Source organism: Pan troglodytes, chromosome 8 (assembly GCF_028858775.2).
Source record: "Pan troglodytes isolate AG18354 chromosome 8, NHGRI_mPanTro3-v2.0_pri, whole genome shotgun sequence".
Taxonomy (NCBI): Eukaryota; Metazoa; Chordata; class Mammalia; order Primates; family Hominidae; genus Pan; species Pan troglodytes.
The window spans coordinates 30,277,907-30,298,886 of NC_072406.2; the positions used below are offsets into that span (position 1 = coordinate 30,277,907).

The following is a 20,980-nucleotide window of genomic DNA, read 5'->3' on the forward strand; positions in this document are numbered from 1 at the left end:
AAACCAACTGTTACTAGCTTTCTATTTTCTATATCTGGGAGATCTGAGTGTTTGGAAACCCCTGGGATAAGATTGCCTAGGTTTAAATTTTGGTCCTTCCTGTTAACTGTTCACCCAGACAATGTACTAACTCCCTCTGCCTCAATTTCTTATGAAATAATAGTGGTAATCTCTGTGAATTATGGTCATATTGCAGTCTAAAGGCATTCCCCTGTAGCAAGTGCTAAGAAGATTGTCTTTATTTTATCACTAAGTGCTTAACTATTGCAAAATGACATAAGATTTGAGAGGAGATTCTGGTTCATGGACCTGCAGTTAAATCCTTTCTCTTTATCTCTCTCTTCCTTCATCCTTGCTATTATCACTGGGAGATGAGTAGGCATTAATCCTATACTGTTCTCTAAATAGCTACAGAGTATACTTCTTTCACTTAAGTTTAGATGATGTGAGAAGATAGAGAAAGGGAGGAAGAAACTCAAGTAAACCACAGGATTCCTTCCTATGATCCTCAAAGACAAGTATTATTAATCCCATTTTACAGACTAACATTTCCCAAAACCACAAAATGAATAATTGGCAGAAGATAAATAGACACTTAGGTCTACCCGACTCCTGCACCATTGTTCCTGCATGTTATATTCTTACATTCTGATAAGTAGAGTTATATGAAGATGCTGCATTTTTATGCACCTTTTTGTTTTGTTTTGTTTTGAGACAGGGTCTTGTGCCCAGGCGGAGTGCAGTGGTGCGATCTCGGCTCACTGCAACATCTGCCTCCCAGGTTCAAGCAAACTTCCCACCTCTGCCTCTCAAGTAGCTGGGACTACAGATGCGTGCCAGCACGTAAGCTAAGTATTGCATTTTTTGGTAGAGACAGGGTTTCACCATGTTAGCAAGGCTGGTCTCGAACTCCTGACATCAGGTGATCCACCCACCTCGGCCTCCCAAAATGCTGGGATTACAGGTGTGAGCCACCGTGCCCAGCCTCATGTACCTTTTAAACATAACAGGGTTAACAGGCAAAATATATTTTCAAGGTGTCTTGATATGGCCTTTAAAAATGAACAATTACTTATATACCTCCCTAAGTGAAAATAAAAGCCATATATTGTATTTTTAAAACCAACTTACTACTATTCCTGCTTTAGTTATTAGTTACTGATATAGCATAAGTGTCTTTTCTATGACCTTTTATTGCCAACTTGGTTCCAGCAGAACAAATCTAGGCTTTTCTTTGAAAACATTGCAAGTGCATTTTGGCAATTGAGAAGACGTTAAACACACTTTGATAGTCATAGTTTAACTTGTGTTAGAGTCCATGGTTCAATACTAATTTTACTGACTGAGTGAAAAAGGTAATAAGTTTAATACCTAACTACCACCTGAGCTAAAACTAGATTATCCTCATTGTTTAAACTCTGTATGATGTAAAATCTACCAGTGATATGAATGGAAATAAGTGAAATAAAATTTACTAATCATCATGTTTCTGGAAAACCAGAGAAACTCAACTTTTTGTTTTTCTGGAAAGCCTTCTAGATCTGAGCCCTAAATGTACAACACACACCATCCATGCATGGCAAGTTCAGATCCCAAGGGCTGTCTTAAAACCAAAGTAAGCAGGGGAGGCTGGGCACGGTGGCTCATGCCTGTAATCCCAGCACTTTGGGTGGCTGAAGCGGGCAGATCACCTGAGGTCAGGAGTTTGAGACCAGCCTGGCCAACATGGTGAAACCCCATCTCTACTAAAAACACAAAAATTAGCCAGGTATGGTGTCAGGTGCCTGTAATCCCAGCTACTCAGGAGGCTGAGGTAGGAGAATTGCTTGTACCCAGGATGCAGAGGTTGCAGCAATTGCACGCCAGCCTGGGTGACAAGAGCAAGACTCCGTCTCAAAAACAAACAAACAAAAACAAACAAAACAAAACAAAGTGAGCAGGGAAACAATAAGAATCACGTCTTCAGAACAAACAGGGAGTAACAGCATGGAGAAGTGGCGAAATATAATTGTGTTAGTTGTCTGAAGCTCTGGGTCTAGACCTCAAGCCAAAAGAATCAGTGGAAACAGAAAATGATGTTTCTTGTGCTATAATCATTGTTCTAAAAAAGAATTTCCACCAGAAGTTTACCTATGAAACAGGTATGAAACAGGACTTTCCATGAATGAGTATCTGCACCTTTTCAGAGGTCTTTACAATGGCAAATTATTAATCCAGTTAAAGACTCCTTTTTCCGTCCAAGTAAAAGAGCTCAAAGAGTTAAAGAAACTGAATGAGGTCCAAACTCCAAAGCAAACTTTGATGCCATGACTACATTTTTGCAGGTCCAGATGATTCTGAGGCTCAAGTTTTCTTTTAGCTAATGTGTGCTGAAATTTCCCAAAGGGTTTTCTAGCCTCAGTGAATATCCTGATTAACAAGGATTTAACCTCACATAATTAACAGAACTCAAGAAAGTATCTAAATGTTCACTTGTTTCATTACACGTGGATTCCACAAAGCAATATCTTATGCTCATGCACCTTTTTTCATTTTCTTTTATTTCCTCAAAAAGTCTCCAACATATGCCTGAATTAGGGGACTTAAAGTGTAGATAATGAAATGGAATTCATGAGGTTTCAGAAACTATTCCCATATCAAGAGAAAGAACCCTGATTTAAATGCTCTGTTCTCTAACGTCCTCCAGCAAATCTATGAAGGGCAGAGTCTAGGAATCAAGATCATTTCCAAAGTCATCCACACATCATCAGTTCTTCTGCATTCTTGCTCTCCTTTATAAAAGAGTGCAAGAGAGAATTTCGTACTGTTCTTACAAAGTTGAATCTGTCATTTAGAAATGCAGCTTTCAACAAATAAATGGTTCCTTCCCTCCTAGCTCTCATTCCGTCATATGTGTGTGTGGATAAAGAACTCTAACCTCTGACATGCTGCAAAGAGTGGTAAATAGTAAAAGGGTTTTTGTTTTGTTTTTCATTTTGCAGGGGGAAAAAATAACGTGCTGAAAACAGCAACAGCCTTTATCTTGGTCTATGGATCTCATCACAGTTTGCCCATACTTGTCGCTCTATTGGCCCACAAGACTCCAAAAGACAGCGATGATAAAGGAAGACTAGGAGTGAAATCTAATCTCTGTAACATTCCTAGATATCAGGAAGGTCAGAAAGCAGAAGTTCTAGGAGCCTGGACATTTGCCACCAATACCTCTATGTAGCAATCCTCCTTGATAAATGCCCATAAACAGAAATCAGGAGATAATGGGTTCAAGGAAATGAGAGACTAGACTGCATTTTGCTTCCAGCCCAAGCCTAACAAAGGCAGGGAAAAAAGGCTTCATTTAAATGAGAAACAGAGTCCTGGAATCAAAAAGCTCTTTAATAACATAACACTAAATTTAAGTCAGAAGTGGTTAATTTTACTTTTGCATAATGATTGAACTCATAGACATATCTAGTAGAAGTTTGAATAATTTGAGTTTATAACCTGGAATGAGTAAAAGTTTTAAAGATCAGATCAAAAAAACAAAAGTATCAAATAAAAAGAGAAGGTTTGTGACTGCAGTTTTAGAAGTGTGCATTAATAGTGATGGTTTAACATGGAATACTATGCAGCCATAAAAAATGATGAGTTCATGTCCTTTGTAGGGACATGGATGAAGCTGGAAACCATCATTCTCAGCAAACTATCACAAGGACAAAAAATCAAACACTGCATGTTCTCACTCATAGGTGGGAATTGAACAATGAGAACACATGGACACAGGAAGGGGAACATCACACACCGGGGACTGTTGTGGGGTGGGGGGAGGGTGGAGGGATAGCATTAGGAGATATACCTAATGCTAAATGACGAGTTAATGGGTGCAGCACACCAACATGGCACATGTATACATAAGTAACAAACCTGAACGTTGTGCACATGTACCCTAAAACTTAAAGTATAATAATAATAAAATTTAAAAAAATAGTGATGGTTTAAAAAACAAAATTACTGCACTCATTTTTGCTGGAAAGACTAGAATGGATATTGTTATGTGGAAATTGAAGAACAAGATAGCAGAGACACCAGTAAGAGAGCAAATAATTGCTCTTTAATCCAGTGAGATTCTACTCCAGAGCATTGAAAGGATTTGTTCATTCTATAGCAGAATTTATTTATTAATCTTTTAAAAATCACATAATAAAAGAGACCAGCCAAACTATAAGGAAAGACAATGTCTAGTTTAAAAGGTGACTTCAAAGAACTGTACAAAAGTAAGTTTGGCATTGATCTGCCTTAATTTTTTGGACTTCGTTTTTAGAAAGACAATGTGTGTGTCATCAGCAAAGCTTTGATGATGGATATCCCTAGAGCATGATGGGAACATAGAGGCCCTGAGATGCCTCACTCTGCTTAAAAAGGGAAGGGAAGGTTTCCTGCAGAAAGTGATGCCTGAGCTGAGCAGGAGAATTCTGTGGACAAGTCACTTGACAGAATAAGTCAGAAGAGAAGATAGAGCTGTACTGATAATGATGACTGTGGTCAGAGAGAGTTACTTCATTCATTGAACCTCAGTTTAATCTTTGACCTCGTTATGGTCACATTTTGACATAGCATTGAATAAAGCTCTCTTTACCCAAAACTATGAGCTTGCTAATACATGGAAAGAGTACAGCTGGGGACACTGGTGTGGTGGGGTGTCCCCTTTTCTACTTAAGGCCATTCAGTGGCTCCCCTTCAATGCTCTGGCTCTTCCTAAGTCTTCAGCTCCTTTTGCACCAGGCCATGCTTACTCTCTGTGCCAATCACGGGAGCCTTCTTCCGGTTCCTTGGGGATGTTAGAGCAAGGATTTCTTCACGGGGTGAGAGTAAAGGACTCATGAGCTTTTCTTCAGTTAAGTAAAAATAGCAATGTAGACATTAAGCAAGAGCTAAATATTTCCTCATGGAGTACCAACTTTTGGTGGAATACAGATAGTTAATTTAGGATGCTCTTAACTATGGGATGTTTTAGGCCTTCAAAAATATACCTGATATTTACCAAAAAAAAAAAAAAAAGTTACCTGTAACTTCCCATTGTATTAACACATGTGCCTCCATTCTGGCAGCTCAAGGGTGTTCCTGAGTAAATCTCACATTCGTTAACATCAGCTGAGCAGAGAGAACCCTGTGATCATATAAGGAACAAAGTCAGGTGCCAAAGGTCACAGAGGTATCTGGAGCGAACATTCACATGATACGTTTAAGGATTTATACGTGGACAGTATATAAGTCCTCATAAAGTCAAATACAATAATACTGATATTAACCCCTGGCTATTCTTCCTCTGGAACTCAGATTTCACCTAATAGAACACAAGAGCTCTTCATAAGATCACAGCAGTCACAGGAGAGGAATCCTTATCTAACCATAATAGAATCCTCAGTTCACAGTGGTGCTACATCTGGGAATACTTACTTAACTTTTTTTTTTTATGTGCATGCTGGAGACAGTTTCCACCGTTATCAGAAAAAATAAACAAACAAAGAAAATGAGAAAATTTGCATAGGTATGTCAAGATTTGTTTGGTACTTTCCAATGCTGAACAATTTAAATTAATGTTAACAGAAATATTGTGTTCTTCCAGGCAGTTATCCAATCAAGTGAACCTCTCCTTTCAATGGCTTTAGTATTTGGTGGGTTATACAATCATACTCACCACTGTTTGGGTTTTAGCATACCTGGTATATTTCAATTTGATTTGGGAGGCCACTGAATCCTAGAAACTTTAGATGGAGAATTAAATATGCCTGATGATTCCAAGGAAACCACAGATGCTGACCTGCCATCATTCTTAACCAAAGAGTAGGTGACTCACCTTCCACTGTGGGGGACAGATACAAAAAAAGGAATCATGCAGATTGAGGCAGGTTCCACCATTCTGGCAAGGATTGCTGCTGCAAACCTTTTTGTCAACAGTCTGAAACAAAAACAGGACAGTCAATGAGATGACTTGCAGTCAGCAGCAACAAAACGCATGTTACCGTGCACGTGGGATTACATTTAACTCTTAATCAGTGGGGGTCTCCTTCTACACTTTAAAGCCATTACTTATGTTCTTCTTCAAATCACCTCTCTTGTGAAAAAACAGAAAGCATTTTCTATTATCAATCTTGTTCCTATTCCTTAACTCTCAGCATGCTTTTGACCACGGGTGGGATGAAGTCTGAGGGGAGAAGATTCTCACTTTGTCTTGGAAAAGTATTCACCTGAGAAAGAGACATCAGTGGACAGGAGTAAAGGTTTCAGGTGTGGAAATAATAATGGATGTTGCTATTGCACAAAGAAAATAAAATGGAGATTCCGGTTATTTTACCGGTGATTCTTATCTTTGGTCCCTCGAGGTGAGCCTTTGAAATATAATCATCTGCTGCTGCTGCCCCTCCTCCCATGAGTTAAGGTGACTGAACTCCTGCTCCAAGTCCCTTTGTTAGAAATGTGGCCAGCTAAGACATATCTTTCACCCTGGTGCTCACCTGACTGCTTTCAGCCCAGATCACAAACAGACCTACCTTTGTCTACATCTACATCTACACAACCTGGGGAATCTGACCCTATGTCAGCTACCAGTTTGAATCTTGTTAAGATTTTTATTGCCTTTGGGTGCAGAGAAAACTTCTTTTTTGTCTTTTTTCTTTTTTTTTTGATATTTTTTTTCTTTTTTTTGAGACGGAGTCTTGCTCTGTCGCCCAGGCTGGAGTGCAGTGGCGCGATCTCCGCTCACTGCAGGCTCTGCCTCCCGGGTCCATGCCATTCTCCTGCCTCAGCCTCCTAAGTAGCTGGGACTACAGGCGCCCGCCACCACGCCCAGCTAATTTTTTGTATTTTTAGTAGAGACGGGGTTTTACCATGTTAGCCAGGATGGTCTCGATCTCCTGACCTCGTGATCCGCCCGCCTCAGCCTCCTAAAGTGCTGGGATTACAGGTGTGAGCCACCGCGCCCAGCCAGAGAAAACTTCTTTAGAGGGAACACTTGATTATGCAATGATGGCCATTTTATGAATTTCACTCATAGTCCAATTGTCTGGGTTTTGATTGGTATCGTTGTTTTGTTTGTTTGTTTGTTTTTGAGATGGAGCCTCGGTCTGTCACCCAGGCTGGAGTGCAGTGGTATGATCTCGGCTCACTGCAACCTCCACCTCTTGGGTTGAAGCGATTCTCATGCCTCAGCCTCCTCAGTAGCTGGGACTACAGGAATGTCCCACTACGTCTGGCTAATTTTCCTACTTTTAGTAGAGACAGGGTTCCACCATGTTGACCAGGCTGGTCTCAAACTCCCAACCTCACATGATCCACCTGCCTCGGCCTCCTAAAGTGCTGGGATTACAGGCATGAGCCACCGTACCCAACCTAATTCTCTGTTTTTAAAAAGTTAAAATAGGGGCAAACTGTTCACTACATTTCATATATATGTATACACACACATACATATATATTATATATGTGTCTATATATATGCACATACACACACACACACATACAAATACAACATACTATATACAGTGACTCATAAAAAAAAATTACGTCTGTTTCCTTCATTTTATGGATGAAATAGAAAGCCAGAGGATAGCCAACTGACTCAATACCATTTTCTGCAAAGCACATTCCTTCTCCACTTTGGTCATAAATTAGATGACCATACATCTGGGGGTCTCTTTATGAACCCTGTTTTATTCCATTATTCTATTTTTCTCTTTGTGCTAGCACAACAATTGGCTCTGTCCATCATAGAATGCTCTTTAAAACATTAACCACAAACTCATTCAAAGGTTTTCTGTCAGACAAAAGCAACACTGTCTGGGGACTAAAATCTTAAAAGCCTACAGGGGCCCAGTAGAAAATGAAATCAGGAGTCAGGAGGAAGACAATAGGGAGTGGTGGGGACTGTGGTGGCCAGAGAGCATTTGCCCTATCCAAAGGCACAAAGGCATTCACATTTGAAAATCATTCAATGTTCCTCCTGAGGGATGGGGGTAGGAGGACCAGCCAAGCAAATATAATGAAGCCCTCCAGGAGACAAAACTTGAGTGCAGTGTCACGGTCCACAGCACTATTCTTTACTCATTTTCTTTCGCTCAACTACTCTCTTAAAAATGACAGCTGAGGGGTCAGTGTATTATCTAAGTGGAGAAAAGGAATACACGAACTTGATCATCAAATGACAAAAAGGTTTGCAGCAGCAATCCTTGCCAGAATGGTGGGACCTGCCTCAATCTGCATGAGTCCTTTTTTTTGTATCTGTCCTTCACAGTGGGACAGATCAAACTTAAAAATAGAGGAAAATGCTTGAAGCATGAGCAAAACAGATGAAGAATATTTTTGCAGAAATTCTTACACTGGAATCCCCAGACTTTTATGCAAAATTTTAAATATGAAGAGATTCTGTACATTTCTCTGCATAGAAGGTTACAGCTTCCATGAAAGTCTTTAAAAGGTCAGCTTCCTACAAAAGGGGTAAGAAGCCTAAGTTTACATAGATCAGTCTACAAGCATGTAGTACAGTTATACAATGTTTTCTGTAAGAAACTGTTCAAGTTTAATTACCAGCAAATGTCGTTTTAAGAAAATTCGGACTATTTTGTGATACATCTAGACTTCCGAGCTTAGTGTCAGAGAGGATGCTTGCTTTCTGAGCCCCATTCCCTGATGGGAGAATCAGCAAGTTGGGAGATCACTAGCTGACCAAGCACAGCACACACAGCTAAAGGGTAATGGTAAAGGATGTGGGCTGTGGGCTGCAAACTCAGGGTCAGAAGCCCTAACAGGCTCAGAGACCTCAGCCTTGTCATTTCATCTGTCTTAGACTCAGCTCTGCATCTGCATCCTGGGAAGCATATGCTGGGATGAGAATTAAATTATGGGAAAAAGCAAGTTTTTAATATTAATCATCCATTCACCTTTAAAATAAGAATAGCAGCTCTATTAATGATTCTAGTGTGTTTTCTGTGAACGATGTTGGGTATGTAGTAGGATGAGACCTACCTGCTGCAAGCCTTGGAATTTTCTCTCAAGATCCACCAGCTGGCAGTAGGGAAGAAAAAGCTTCAGTTAGCTGGTTCAAAGGCATTGCACATGTGATGTTATATCCTTGACATATGGTCCTAATGCCCTCTGCTAGGGACACACTTTGTTCATTCCTCCTTTTATTCCCTTTTTCCTCTTCATTCCTCTCCCCTCAGGATTTTCTTCCTTCCTATTCCCTCCTATCACATAGATTTCTGGGGTTTTTTTAAGTTTTTTTTTAAAGTACAACCCACTGATAAGTTGACTGATTGCTTCTCTGTAGGCAGTGACTATGGGAATGTTCATAAATGTCCAGTGATACATCCATTTCCCCAATAAGAAGGTTGCTCTCAGAACTTCAGCAAGGCTTCTTTTCTTTCTTTCTTCCTTTCTTTCTCTCTCTCTTTCTTTCACTGTCTTTCTCGCTGTCTCTCTCTCTCTCTCTTTCTGTCTTTCTTTCTTTCTGTCTCTTTCTTTCTTTTTTTTTTTTTCTGGCAAGGTCCCACTCTGTTGCCTGGGCTGGAGCACAGTGGCATGATCATAGCTCACTGCAGTCTCAACCTCCCTGGCTCAAGCCATCCTCCCACTTCAGCCTCCCAAGTAGCTGTGAGTACAGGCTCATGCCACCATGCCCAGCTATTTTTTTTTTTTTTTTTTTTTTTTTTTTGGTAGAGACGGAGTCTCACTATGTGGCCCAGGCTGGTCTCAAACTCCTGGGCTCAAGCGATCCTCCCTCTGTGGCCTCCCAAACTGCTGGGATTACAGGCAGTTTTTTATATTAATCATCCATTCACTTGCAGTGAGCCACTGCTCCCAGCCCAAGGCCTACTTCTGCAACAAGTGCTTGCACAGCATTTCCTGCCTTCTGTCCATCACTTCTACAGCCTCCATTACAGCTGTGTCATTTAACCAAACAGTGCGTAGTTACATGCTAAATCTATAAAGAGCACACAAAGTTGGTATATCCCCTACAAAATGGTTACTTAAAAAATAGAATTAGGGAGAACTCATTGGTTCTTATGACGTAGATGTCAGACTTACCTTGGAATTAAGCTGATAGATTTGACTAGATATATTTTGAGGCAGATCAATTGCGCTCCCTTTTAACTCTATAATATCATCTTTGTTTTTCTGGATCTAATTTTAGAAAAAGAAGAAGAAATGAAGAGCACTAGTGAAAATATCATATTTATCTTTACAGTAATATAATTAAAAACTTGAGTAGTATTCTACTTTAAGCACTAAGATCTTGCCTATTATTATAAAAACCAAAACAACACCATGCGTAATAAACACTGGGCTAAAATAGCCACAGCATAATTCCACTTATCCTTTTCAGTAACAAAAGATCAAGGTATTTTCCATTTGTATGTTTTCCTATAATACCAGTTTAGGGTGCTTATTAAGAAACCTGGCTTGGAAGCAGACTGTTTAGGTTTTAAGTCCTGGCTCAGCTATTTATTGCTGTCCTGGGCAAGTTACTTAACTGCTTCAGGGTTTCTTTACCTCTCATAAAACTAGGGTGACAATAAAGGCCACCTCATAGGACAGCTGTGAAGATCAAATGAGATAACACCCATACGGTGCTAAGCACAGTGGATGGCCCACAGTAAGCTCTGAATAATGCTGACTTCTAACATTATGACTGAAATATGCAGTGATTATTGGGAAATGAAAACACCCAGTAAGGCAGGAGAATAACTGGCCAATTCTGTTCTGTGGCAAAAGCAAACTGGTCACATGTCCACATATCCTTGGTGCCCTACTTCCTCGCATCCCCTGTGGAGGAGTTTCAGTTCTACCTTCCGTGCCTTCTCTGGACTAGGGTGCATTGTCTGGCACAAAGAGCTTCTATCTTTCAGCATACTCCCTCTACCCGCCATTAACCCCAGGCCATCGTCCTTTACAAGAACATGTCTGATGCCCAACTATGTTCTCTATGCTAAAGATTCAAGGTACACTAGGAAGGGGGAGGGAGGTTGAAGACAGGTTGATTAATGAATACAATATATAGTTAGATAGAAGAAATAAGACCTGGTGTTTGATAGACCAGTAGGGTGACTATAGTTAACATTAATCTATTGTACATTTCAAAATAACTAGAAGAGAACAATTCATATGTTCTTAGCATGAAGAAAAGGTAAATATTTAAGGTGATGGATATCCCAATTACCCTGATTTGAACTTTACACATTATAGGAATGTATCAAATTATGTATTAATAAAAAATAATAATTAAAAAAGATTCAAGGTACAGATTAATCTAGACTTGTTCAATTAAGGCACCATATATGGATATACAAAATGACTTCAAGATATTTCCAGTGTATTACCTGATGTAAACACTCACTGAGATCTTCATCATTTAATTTAATTTTTCCCAGGGATCCGGTTCTAAACTCAATGTTTTGAGCAGACCCCGTAAGAAACACCAAATTTCCTCTCTCTGTAGCCATTCGAGGCCTATATAATTCAAACCAGAGAATGCATCAGTAATTAGCAGGTACAATTTTTAAACCAAAATAACAAAGTTTCTTACTGAATAACTACAGGCCAAATACATCTTCACTTTTTGATCAACTCAACCCAACTGCCCCTGCTCATCTGCCACTTTTTTCTCTGCACATTTCTCAGAGATACCTCCTGGCAATTGTAAACAGATTATTTGCAAAATGACAGATAATAATTTGTGCATAGGAAAGTAATTTCATACCTCAGTCTAAATGTTTTTCCCTGTTTGCTTCTCAACATAATTTTCCTCAAGAAAAATTGCACCTTTGTTTATCTGGCTATTTGGGAAAACTGGTGAGGAATTAGCCTAGTCCCTGAGCAGGAATGACCCATGTGTTTACTTACTGTTGGAGATTGATGCTTCTTTTTTGTCTCTGCAGCTCAAGTTCTCCAGCTTCGCCATTTACTTCAGCAAATGTTAATAAGGTAAGCAAACTCCAAAGAAAAGGTAAAGACATGTTCATCACCAACCTCCCAGGTTGGCAGGTAAGAGTGAGGCCACTCCAACCAACTGAGCATGGGATTTTGGAGAACAGCAAACCAGGCAGGTGTACTTTGAACCATGGAATATCCTGTAACTGTTGAGTTTTTTCTTCTTTGCCCTAGAAGGCTATGTTATTTTTTCTTCCAGAGGGATGTAAATGATCTTAGATCTTCAGTACTCTTCAACTTGTGAGAGGTCAAAATCTACCTTAAGTGATGCGCAACTTAATCATTATCTATTTGAACTTTGAAACAGTAACAAGCAGCTTTGAAAACATCCACTTAAACAATCTTTGCTTAAGAAGTAACTAGGTTTCAACAAAAGTAAACTGGTCATTATCTACACCTTTCTCTGTTCCCCTCCTTCCTCACCTCCCTTGCAGAGGAGTTCCAACTTTACCCAGTGCTAGGAAAACTAGATATCCACATGCAAAAGAAGTTGGAGGCTTACCTCATACCATATGCAAAAATTAACTCAAAAAAGTTCAAAGATCTAAATCTAAGAGCTAAAACTATAAAATTAACTCGCAATGGTTCAAAAAATCTGAAACTATAACATAAAACTCAGAAGAATAGGAGAAAAATTCATGACCTTGGATTTTGGATTTGGCAATGATATCTTGAGTATGATACCAAAAGCATGGGCAAAAAAAGAAAAACACACAGACAATCAAAAGATATAAATTGGAATACATCAAAATTAAAAATGTTTGTGCATCAAAAAATACATTAACAGAGTGAAAAAGCAACTCACAGAATGGAAGAAAATATTTGCAAATCATATATATATGAAAATGGGTTAATATCCAGAATGTACAAAGAATTTGTACTTTTTACTTTTCATCATCCCTGTGGGACCTATGGACGGCTGTGGAATCCATTCCCACTTTCCACACTGCACTATACACCCTTCCAGCTGGATATATGGTTTGAGGACATGGAGCATTGATGTCCCCACTGACTCTGTGCTGGGACTACAGAAACCACTGAGAGTGATGAAAATATTCTACATTTCGATTGTAAAATCAACTATTGATGCACTCAGACTTTCCATGAGCACACAGACAAAACTGAATTTGAGGGAGAGCTGTAAAATCTCACTTCTAAGAAAAATCTCTAGGTAATTACCATTGCATTGGTTAATACCCATGCAGGCTCTTTCAGGACAAGCCTCTTTGTGTTTTACTTATTTTGTGTCTTACTTATGTAGGCTCTTTGAGGAGAGGATCATTATGTACCATAGTTTATAATTCTTTACTTATGCCGGGCGCGGTGGCTCACGCCTGTAATCCCAGCACTTTGGCAGGCCGAGGCGGGCGGATCACGAGGTCAGGAGATAGAGACCATCCTGGCTAACGTGGTGAAACCCCGTCTCTACTACAAATACCAAAAATTAGCCGGGCTTAGTGGCGGGCGCCTGTAGTCCCAGCTACTCGGGAGGCTGAGGCAGGAGAATGGCGTGAACCTGGGAGGCGGAGCTTGCAGTGAGCCGAGATCGCGCCACTGCACTCCAGCCTGGGGGACAGAGCTAGATGCCGTCTCAAAAAAATAAAATAAAATAAAATAAAACTTTACTTGTGATACTCAAATAGTCACTGCTGTTAAAAATTTTTTTAAACCTTCCCAATTTCTTCTATATGTCTCTTGTATCTGCTTCTTTCACTCAACATAATGCTTTTGTAATTCATCTGTGCTGTAGTGTATATCATTAACTGGTTCCCTTTTATTATTGAGTAGTATTTCATCATATGGCTATCCCATAGTTTGCTTCTCTACTCATCAGTTGATAAACACTTGAGTTATTTCCAGTTTGGGACTATTATAAATAAAGCTGTTATGAACATTTGTGAACAGGTCTTTGTGTCAACATAGGTATCTCATTATGATTTTAATTTATATTTCCCTAATGACCAAAGATGTTGGGCATCTTTTTATGTATATTTGCCATTTGTTTATCTTCTTCGGTGAACTGTCTGTTTAGATATTTTGCCTATTTTTTTAAAATTTTGTTGTTTGTCTTTTATTGATTGTAAGAGCTCATATATTCTAGATACAGGAATTTTCAAATATGTATTTTGCAAACATTTTTCTGCCAACCTGTGGCAAGTCATTTTGCTCGCTTAAAAATATTTTTCAAGGACAACAATAAGACACAAAAGACTACTTCCTAAGTGATTCTATATCATATGATTCCATATGAAAATCTAAAAAAGCCAAAACTACACTGATAGGCAACAAATCAGAGGCCAGGGGTTGGGGAGGAGATTGATCGCAAGGAGGCATGAGGGAATATTTAAGGGTGATGAAAATGTTCTGTATCATGATTGTGATTGTGGTTGCATGACTGTATAAATTTGTCAAAACTCATAAAGCTGTATACTTAAAATAGATAATCTTTGGTAGATGTAAATTACAGCACAATAAAACTGATTAAGATTATTTCTCTTCTATATTTGTAAATGTCTTCATATATCAGGATGATACAAAATATTAATTTGGTATTAAATTAAATGCTAAGAAAAGATATCCAATAGCCTTTACATCAATAGAGATGAAATTTATCATAATAAATTTGTTTATTTGAAAGCTTAACAACTTGGCATGGGGTGGAGGGAAAGCTTGACAATATGAAATTTTTGGCAAGTTTAGAATAGGATAAAATAGTCTGGGCTAGAATCTTCCAATCAAAAGGACAATTCAAACTCTCTGAGCTCTGGACGTAACTATTTTCATGATTATACTTTCTTAAAGACCACTGAACTCAGCTAATCTTTCCAGTGCAATAGAAAAGGCCTCCAGCATGATCTTAATAAGGACTTCCTCTTTGACAGGATTTTCCTGTTTTGTTAATTAATGTGTTTATTACTCAACAAAGTAAAGATAATCTCTCAGCTCCCAATCTAAGCATTCAATTGCTCATTGTCACCCATGTTAGAAAAAAAAAAGAAAGTAACCGTCTTTCAAGGTCTGACTGACTTTTAGTGATGAGTTAGGGAATTTTACATCCAGCTCATTCACTCAACTCTAGCTCAGATCAATAGGCAAGTCAGACTGTCTGCATATGTTGACTCTGTGAAAAGCAATATAAAAATCAATTGCTGTTTCCAAGGCATTGTCACTCATTCTGTTTACTTACTCTGTTCAGAAATACTTCAGGAAAGATGAATTAAAGTAGTTTTAGAATCTATGACCTTCAGATCTATATGGTAGATAACCTCTCTTCTTCTCCTCCCCCAAGGTAAACATTCTATAGACCTGAAATTCTATCTTTCATTGACTAGTAAAGCTCCTGTCTGTTCCCTAATCTAGAATGCATTCCACTAATATTCTGCATGTGCCCTTTACATATTATCCATCTATAAGATGATAGGAACACGAAATGTAGTAAATTGCAGATTCTTCCCTCTGAAGGCTCCAGTCTAGGGAAGACCACATGGTTGAAGGTTAAGAACATGGGCCTGAAGCTCATTTATGTGCGTTCAAAGTCTGACTCCATCACTTACTGACAATGAAACCTTGTTTTTTCATCAGCAGACAGATAATAACAGCACTGAAGTTATGTAAAATGTTTATAGCACGTTAGGTTTCTGGCACAAAATAAGTGTTCATTAAATATAAGCTGTTATCAATATCATGTAAAGAAATATAATAATCCTCACCCTCCTGTATTCTCTCTTGGGTTTAGATTCCTTAAAAGAAAAAATGACAAAAAGAATTCACAGCTGTCTTTATAATCTTGGGTACAAGGAGAAGCAAGGGTGTCTGATCATTTCTCCTATAAAAGAGGATTTCAGAGCAGAGAGATGAATTGGGGACTTTGAGTGAGGAAGATGATTGCTGACCTGGAGTTAAAGGTGTGAGGCAAAGGTAACTGATGTCTAAGAACAAGGCAAGGTGACTCCAGGAAGCACAGAACAACTCCACATTGGTGGGTGGAGAGCAAGATTCCATTTAAATCCAAGAGTTTTGAAGAGCAGGCAATCCAAAAGAAACGGTATCATCCTTGAGTGGAACTGAGTAACCAGGGTGACGAAGCTTTTATATGGGGTGCTAGCAACGGAGCCCTCGGACAGGGAAGATCTGCTCTGGGGGCTGCTCAGTGTTTGGAGGAGGGCACCTAGTTGGAGAGTTTACCTAAGAAACCCTTATGCACATCTGTACGCATTCATTAAAATAAAACCCTTACGGCCCGGCGCGGTGGCTCAAACCTGTAATCCCAGCACTTTGGGAGGCCGAGGAGGGGGTGGATCATGAGGTCAGGAGATGGAGACCATCCTAGCTAACATGGTGAAACCCCGTCTCTACTAAAAATCCAAAAAATTAGCTGGGCATGGTGGTGGGCGCCTGTAGTACCAGCTACTCAGGAGGCTGAGGCAGGAGAATGGCTTGAACCCGGGAAGCGGAGCTTGCAGTGAGCTGAGATCATGCCACTGCCCTCCAGCCTGGGTGACAGAGTGAGACTCCGTCTCAAAAAATAAAAATAAAATAAAATAATAAAAAATAAATAAAACCCTTAGGTCAGAACACTGATAACATCAATGGCATGTTGTAGACTTTACGTTTATAATGGTGTCTGCTGTACTGTTGATTTCCACTCATCAGCCTTTACTCTCTTTGACTTCTTCAGCAAGACACATGCAAATGTATTTTGCATTGTTGCTGATACCATACATGGTACATGGAATGAGGGTGGTATCCAAATGTTCAGTGTACTGCTCATCCATAATTCATGACCTGCTGACTTCTGCTCCGGTCCTGTCGCATGGTCTCACCTTTCTCTTTCTTCCTCATCCTGGCTCCACAGCCTTTCTCACTGAAGTCTTAGCTCCCTTCTCTCCCTCCCTCCTTCCAAAACCACCTGAAGGTGGTTGTAAGAATCAGAATGAACTACTCCTTTCTCCTGTTTTTTATGTTTTTCAGGATATCTCTGTGCAACCTTTTCTCCTTCTGTGACATCCACTTCTCCTCCCTTTATATTCTGAATGCTCAGTTCTTTGCTCCTCCTTTAAATAATTCCCACAGACTTCACAAATAAAAATTCCTGTGGTCATCAAAAACATACATGAAAGTTAATCCCAGTATACTAGAATTTCATATGAGGGGAATTTAAGGTTAAGAAGGGGTCATGGTAATCAGAATATGGCTAAGGACAAAAACAGAGGTGGGGGGAGGGGGGGAGAGAGAGAAAGAGAGAAAGAGAGAGAGAGAGAGAGAGAGAGAGAGAGAGAGAGACCTTTATTGGAGAACAATGGAAGAGAGAATTAACTCTGCCTGGAAGGGGAATGCAGGCTTCCCAGGAGTCCATCTGAGTAGTTCCCAGGTAGAACAGTGGAGTGAGGAGTTTCAGGCAGAGTAATGGTGTACACAAAGCTTTTCAGTAGAAAGTAACTCAGCAGGGCTACAGCAGTGTGTATATGTGGGAGATGAAGTTTTAAAAATGAACAGGAAGCCAAATCAAGAAGGACTTTGAAATATCATTTTAATGAGCTTAGATTTTATTTACTTTTAATACTGCAGAATTATGAGAGTCTCTTAGGGAAGAGATTAACATGGTCATGTTTGCATTTTACAAGCATCCCTGTGGAGCCATGTCTGAGACCCAGAGTTGGTAAGGAGTTTAGAGTACATGTTTCCCCCGCAGAAGGAGTCTCACTCTGTCACCCAGGCTGGAGTGCAGTGGCGCGATCTCGGCTTACTGCAACCTCTGCCTCCTGGGTTCAGGCAATTCTCCTGCTTCCACCTCCCGAGTAGCTGGGATTGCAGGCACACACCACCACGCCCGGCTAATTTTTGTATTATTATTAGAGACGGGGTTTCACCATGTTGGCCAGGGTGGTTTCGAACTCCTGACCTCGTGATCCGCCCGCCTAAAGTACACTTAAAGAGATGTGACCTGGGGAGCCTTAAGGCAATGGACAGTCAGATGAGGAGACAGTGAGAAAGATATTCAGAAAACAGGCTAAAGAAATACTTGGGCAGTTAATATTTCATTAGAACTATTAGAGGGGGAAGTTGGCCAGGTGCAGTGGCTCATGTCTGTAATCCTGACACTTTGGGAGGCCGAGGCAGGCAGATCACTTGAGGTCGGGAGTTCAAGACCAGCCTGGCCAACATGGTGAAACCCTGTCTCTACTAAAAATACAAAAATTAGCTAGGTGTGGTGGCGGGCACCTGTAGTCCCAGCTACTCAGGAGGCTGAGGCAGGAGAATCACTTGAACCTGGGAGGCAGAAGCTGCAGTGAACCATGATTGCACTATGCACTACTGCACTCCAGCCTGGGCAACAGAGGGAGACTCTGTCTCAAAAAAAAAAAAAAAAAAAAAAAAAAAAAAAAAAAAAAAAAAGAACAGAGGTTTCTTGCTTGGAAAATTGGAATTGGAAGGAAAGAGATGTCATTAATTGAGTAAGAGAATAATCAGGGGAAGAAGATTTTGGAGGAAAGATAGTTCAGATTTGGATACATAGAGCTCTAAGGAACATCAACCACTCTGCTGCTTCACAGGCCTCACTCTCTGCAAGTGGTTTAACCATCTAAGATGGGAGTGGGGAAGATGTAGAGATGGCGTAGACTAGAACCTTGCTACTCCAAGTGTGGTCCACAGACCCAGCACAGGCGTCACTCAGGAGCGTGTCAGAAATGCAAAATCTCAGGTGCTACCGCCAACCTGCTGAATTAGAATCTTCATTTTACAAAGATCCCCCTCCCTGCCAATGATCTGTACACTCATTAAAGTGACCTAGGAGCACAAAGACACCTTCACTCATGAAGAGAGTCAAGTGGTCCCTGCCATTGCGTCTGCATTTCCCTTTCTACATTTTTCTTAGATTGATTCTCCAATTTTTAAATAATTTTCTATTTTCCACCTCTTTGTCTTGTTCTGTTATACTTTCTGAGAAAGTATTTATCTTTTACTTTTCTAGTAATTTGTTTTAAAATGTTGCTATCATTTTAAATTTGAAAACCCCTTTTTTGCTTTTTGCTCTTGTTTCGTAGTTGTAACATCATCTAGTAATTTTTAGATAGTTGCTTTTTGACGTTTTCTTGTTTCCTGTATGGGCTCTGTTTTCTCTAAGTTGTTTTTCTCCCATTTGTTTGCTGGTTTAGGTCTTTCTATTTCATGCTAGAGGCTTTCCTCAAATACCTATGGATCCTTATATGTTCATTGACATTTAAAAATAACACATTACAGAATGGATGGTAGGCTCTGTGTGCATGGGTGGTGATTATAACTGGTAGGCTTTGCCACAGAGCAACTGAATGGCAAACTGACAATTTCACTGGGGAACCCCAAATGCCCATCTTTGAAGGCATCTTGCCCTGGAGACATTCAGAAAAAAATTCTCCAGTTTTCTACCTGGACTAGTAGAGGTGACTGGAGATTTTATACTAAGTGTACAGACTTTACTTACCCTCTTATTTTCTGTATTTTTCTCCAAATTCTTGAAGAGCATCTCATTGCCACATTAGTATATTTCACTGCTGTTTTTTATACCAATGTTCACTTTTTATTCCTACCAGCTTTATCTAAATTCCATTGTTTTAGAGGCTTAATAAGCATTTAGTGAAGATATACGAAGTCCTTGACCACGGGGGAAATTTGAAAGAAGTAAATTTATTGACCTTCTCTGATTTACAATAAAGTCATAATGTGCAAATCTGGAGAGCCAGAGTTAGGCAACATTACAAAGACAAGTGTGACAAGATGGCACAGATACACAGTAGCATGCTGTTAAGTAAACAGCAGGTACCAAACTAGGAAAGATGTCCAAGGCCCAGTATGGGCACACTATAGAAAGTGGTTCCACTGGCCGGGCGCAGTGCCTCGTGCCTGTAATCCCAGCACTTTGGGAGGCCAAGGCGGGCTGATCATTTGAGGTCAGGAATTTGAGACCAGCCAACATGGTGAAACCCTGTCTCTACTAAAAATACAAAAAAATTAGCCGGGCATGGTGGCACACGCCTGTAGTCCCAGCTACTCGGGAGGCGAGGCTGAGGCAGGAGAATCGCTTGAACCCAGGAGGCGGAGGTTGCAGCAAGCCGAGAGCCACTGCACTCCAGCCTGGGTGACAGAGCGAAACTCTGCCAAAAAAAAAAAAAGAAAAAAAAAAAGGTTATTCCACTTGTCCAGCAGGGTGACCTTGAAGGAAAGTGGCTGGGTAAAGGAAGAGACATCGACAGAAGGCCTTAAGTGGCAGGTTAAAGAATGTTGATTTAATCTTTTTAATAGGGGGATGTTCTTTTATCTTGAGTGCAATAATCCTTATGTGATATTTCTGCTAGGCCAGCTGAATTTATCTGGAGGACTGGATCAATGTGGGAGTCATAAAAATGAGGAGAGGGTTGAGATGCAGAGGTGCGTTGGAGGATGGACAAATTGGCAAGATTCTCACACCCCTAATGCTAGCTCCCATTACATGTTATAGCTTCAATCTGGCTTTTGTGCTTTTTTTAGTCCCTTTTCATTTTCATATCAGTTTAAAACAGAACACTGTAGAATTAATCTGGTTTTTAGTCGTTAATGGAAACATTTGTGAATATAACGATCTTTTAACCTTCATGACACTTAATTCATTCTCTTTTTCAGGGACGTAACATTGCTTAAAAGATACATTTACATATGTCAGTTTTGTGATTTTCTGCAAAATTTCGGGGCAATATAACATTGTTCCAATTCTTTCATTTTCCATGAAGGATTACATAAAATAATTATGGAAATCAAGGTACATTTAAAACTATTCTTTTGCCCATTTCATGGGAAGTGCATTACCACGTAGGAAATTACCAAGTCTACTACTGTGATGAACTGATCTTTTTGAAAGCAGTGTGGTCTTGGCTCAAGGCACATAAAGCAGACATTTGTTCTCCATGCTCATTATTACAATGACTACAATTATCTTTGAGTAGAATGAAAAAGAATTATGAGTTAATCATTACCATTTAAATTACTGAGGTTTGGCAGAGCTTTT

At 39.8% G+C, this 20,980-nt stretch overlaps 1 protein-coding gene across 2 annotated transcripts in view; it reads right to left on the reverse strand.

Moving 5' to 3' along the window:
- CUBN (cubilin) overlaps positions 1-12,088 on the reverse strand; it is a 305,950-nt gene extending 293,862 nt beyond the window's left edge. For both annotated transcript variants that reach the window (XM_063781434.1, XM_024346234.3), the window contains exons 1-6: positions 11,875-12,088; positions 11,352-11,481; positions 10,060-10,155; positions 8,998-9,036; positions 5,834-5,935; positions 5,040-5,143 (exon numbers count right to left, since the gene is read on the reverse strand). In XM_063781434.1, the coding sequence (XP_063637504.1) occupies positions 5,040-5,143; positions 5,834-5,935; positions 8,998-9,036; positions 10,060-10,155; positions 11,352-11,481; positions 11,875-11,993 (590 nt within the window). In that variant the 5' untranslated portion in view covers positions 11,994-12,088. The remainder of the gene's footprint in view (positions 1-5,039; positions 5,144-5,833; positions 5,936-8,997; positions 9,037-10,059; positions 10,156-11,351; positions 11,482-11,874) is intronic.
- Between the last annotated feature and the right edge of the window lie 8,892 nt (positions 12,089-20,980).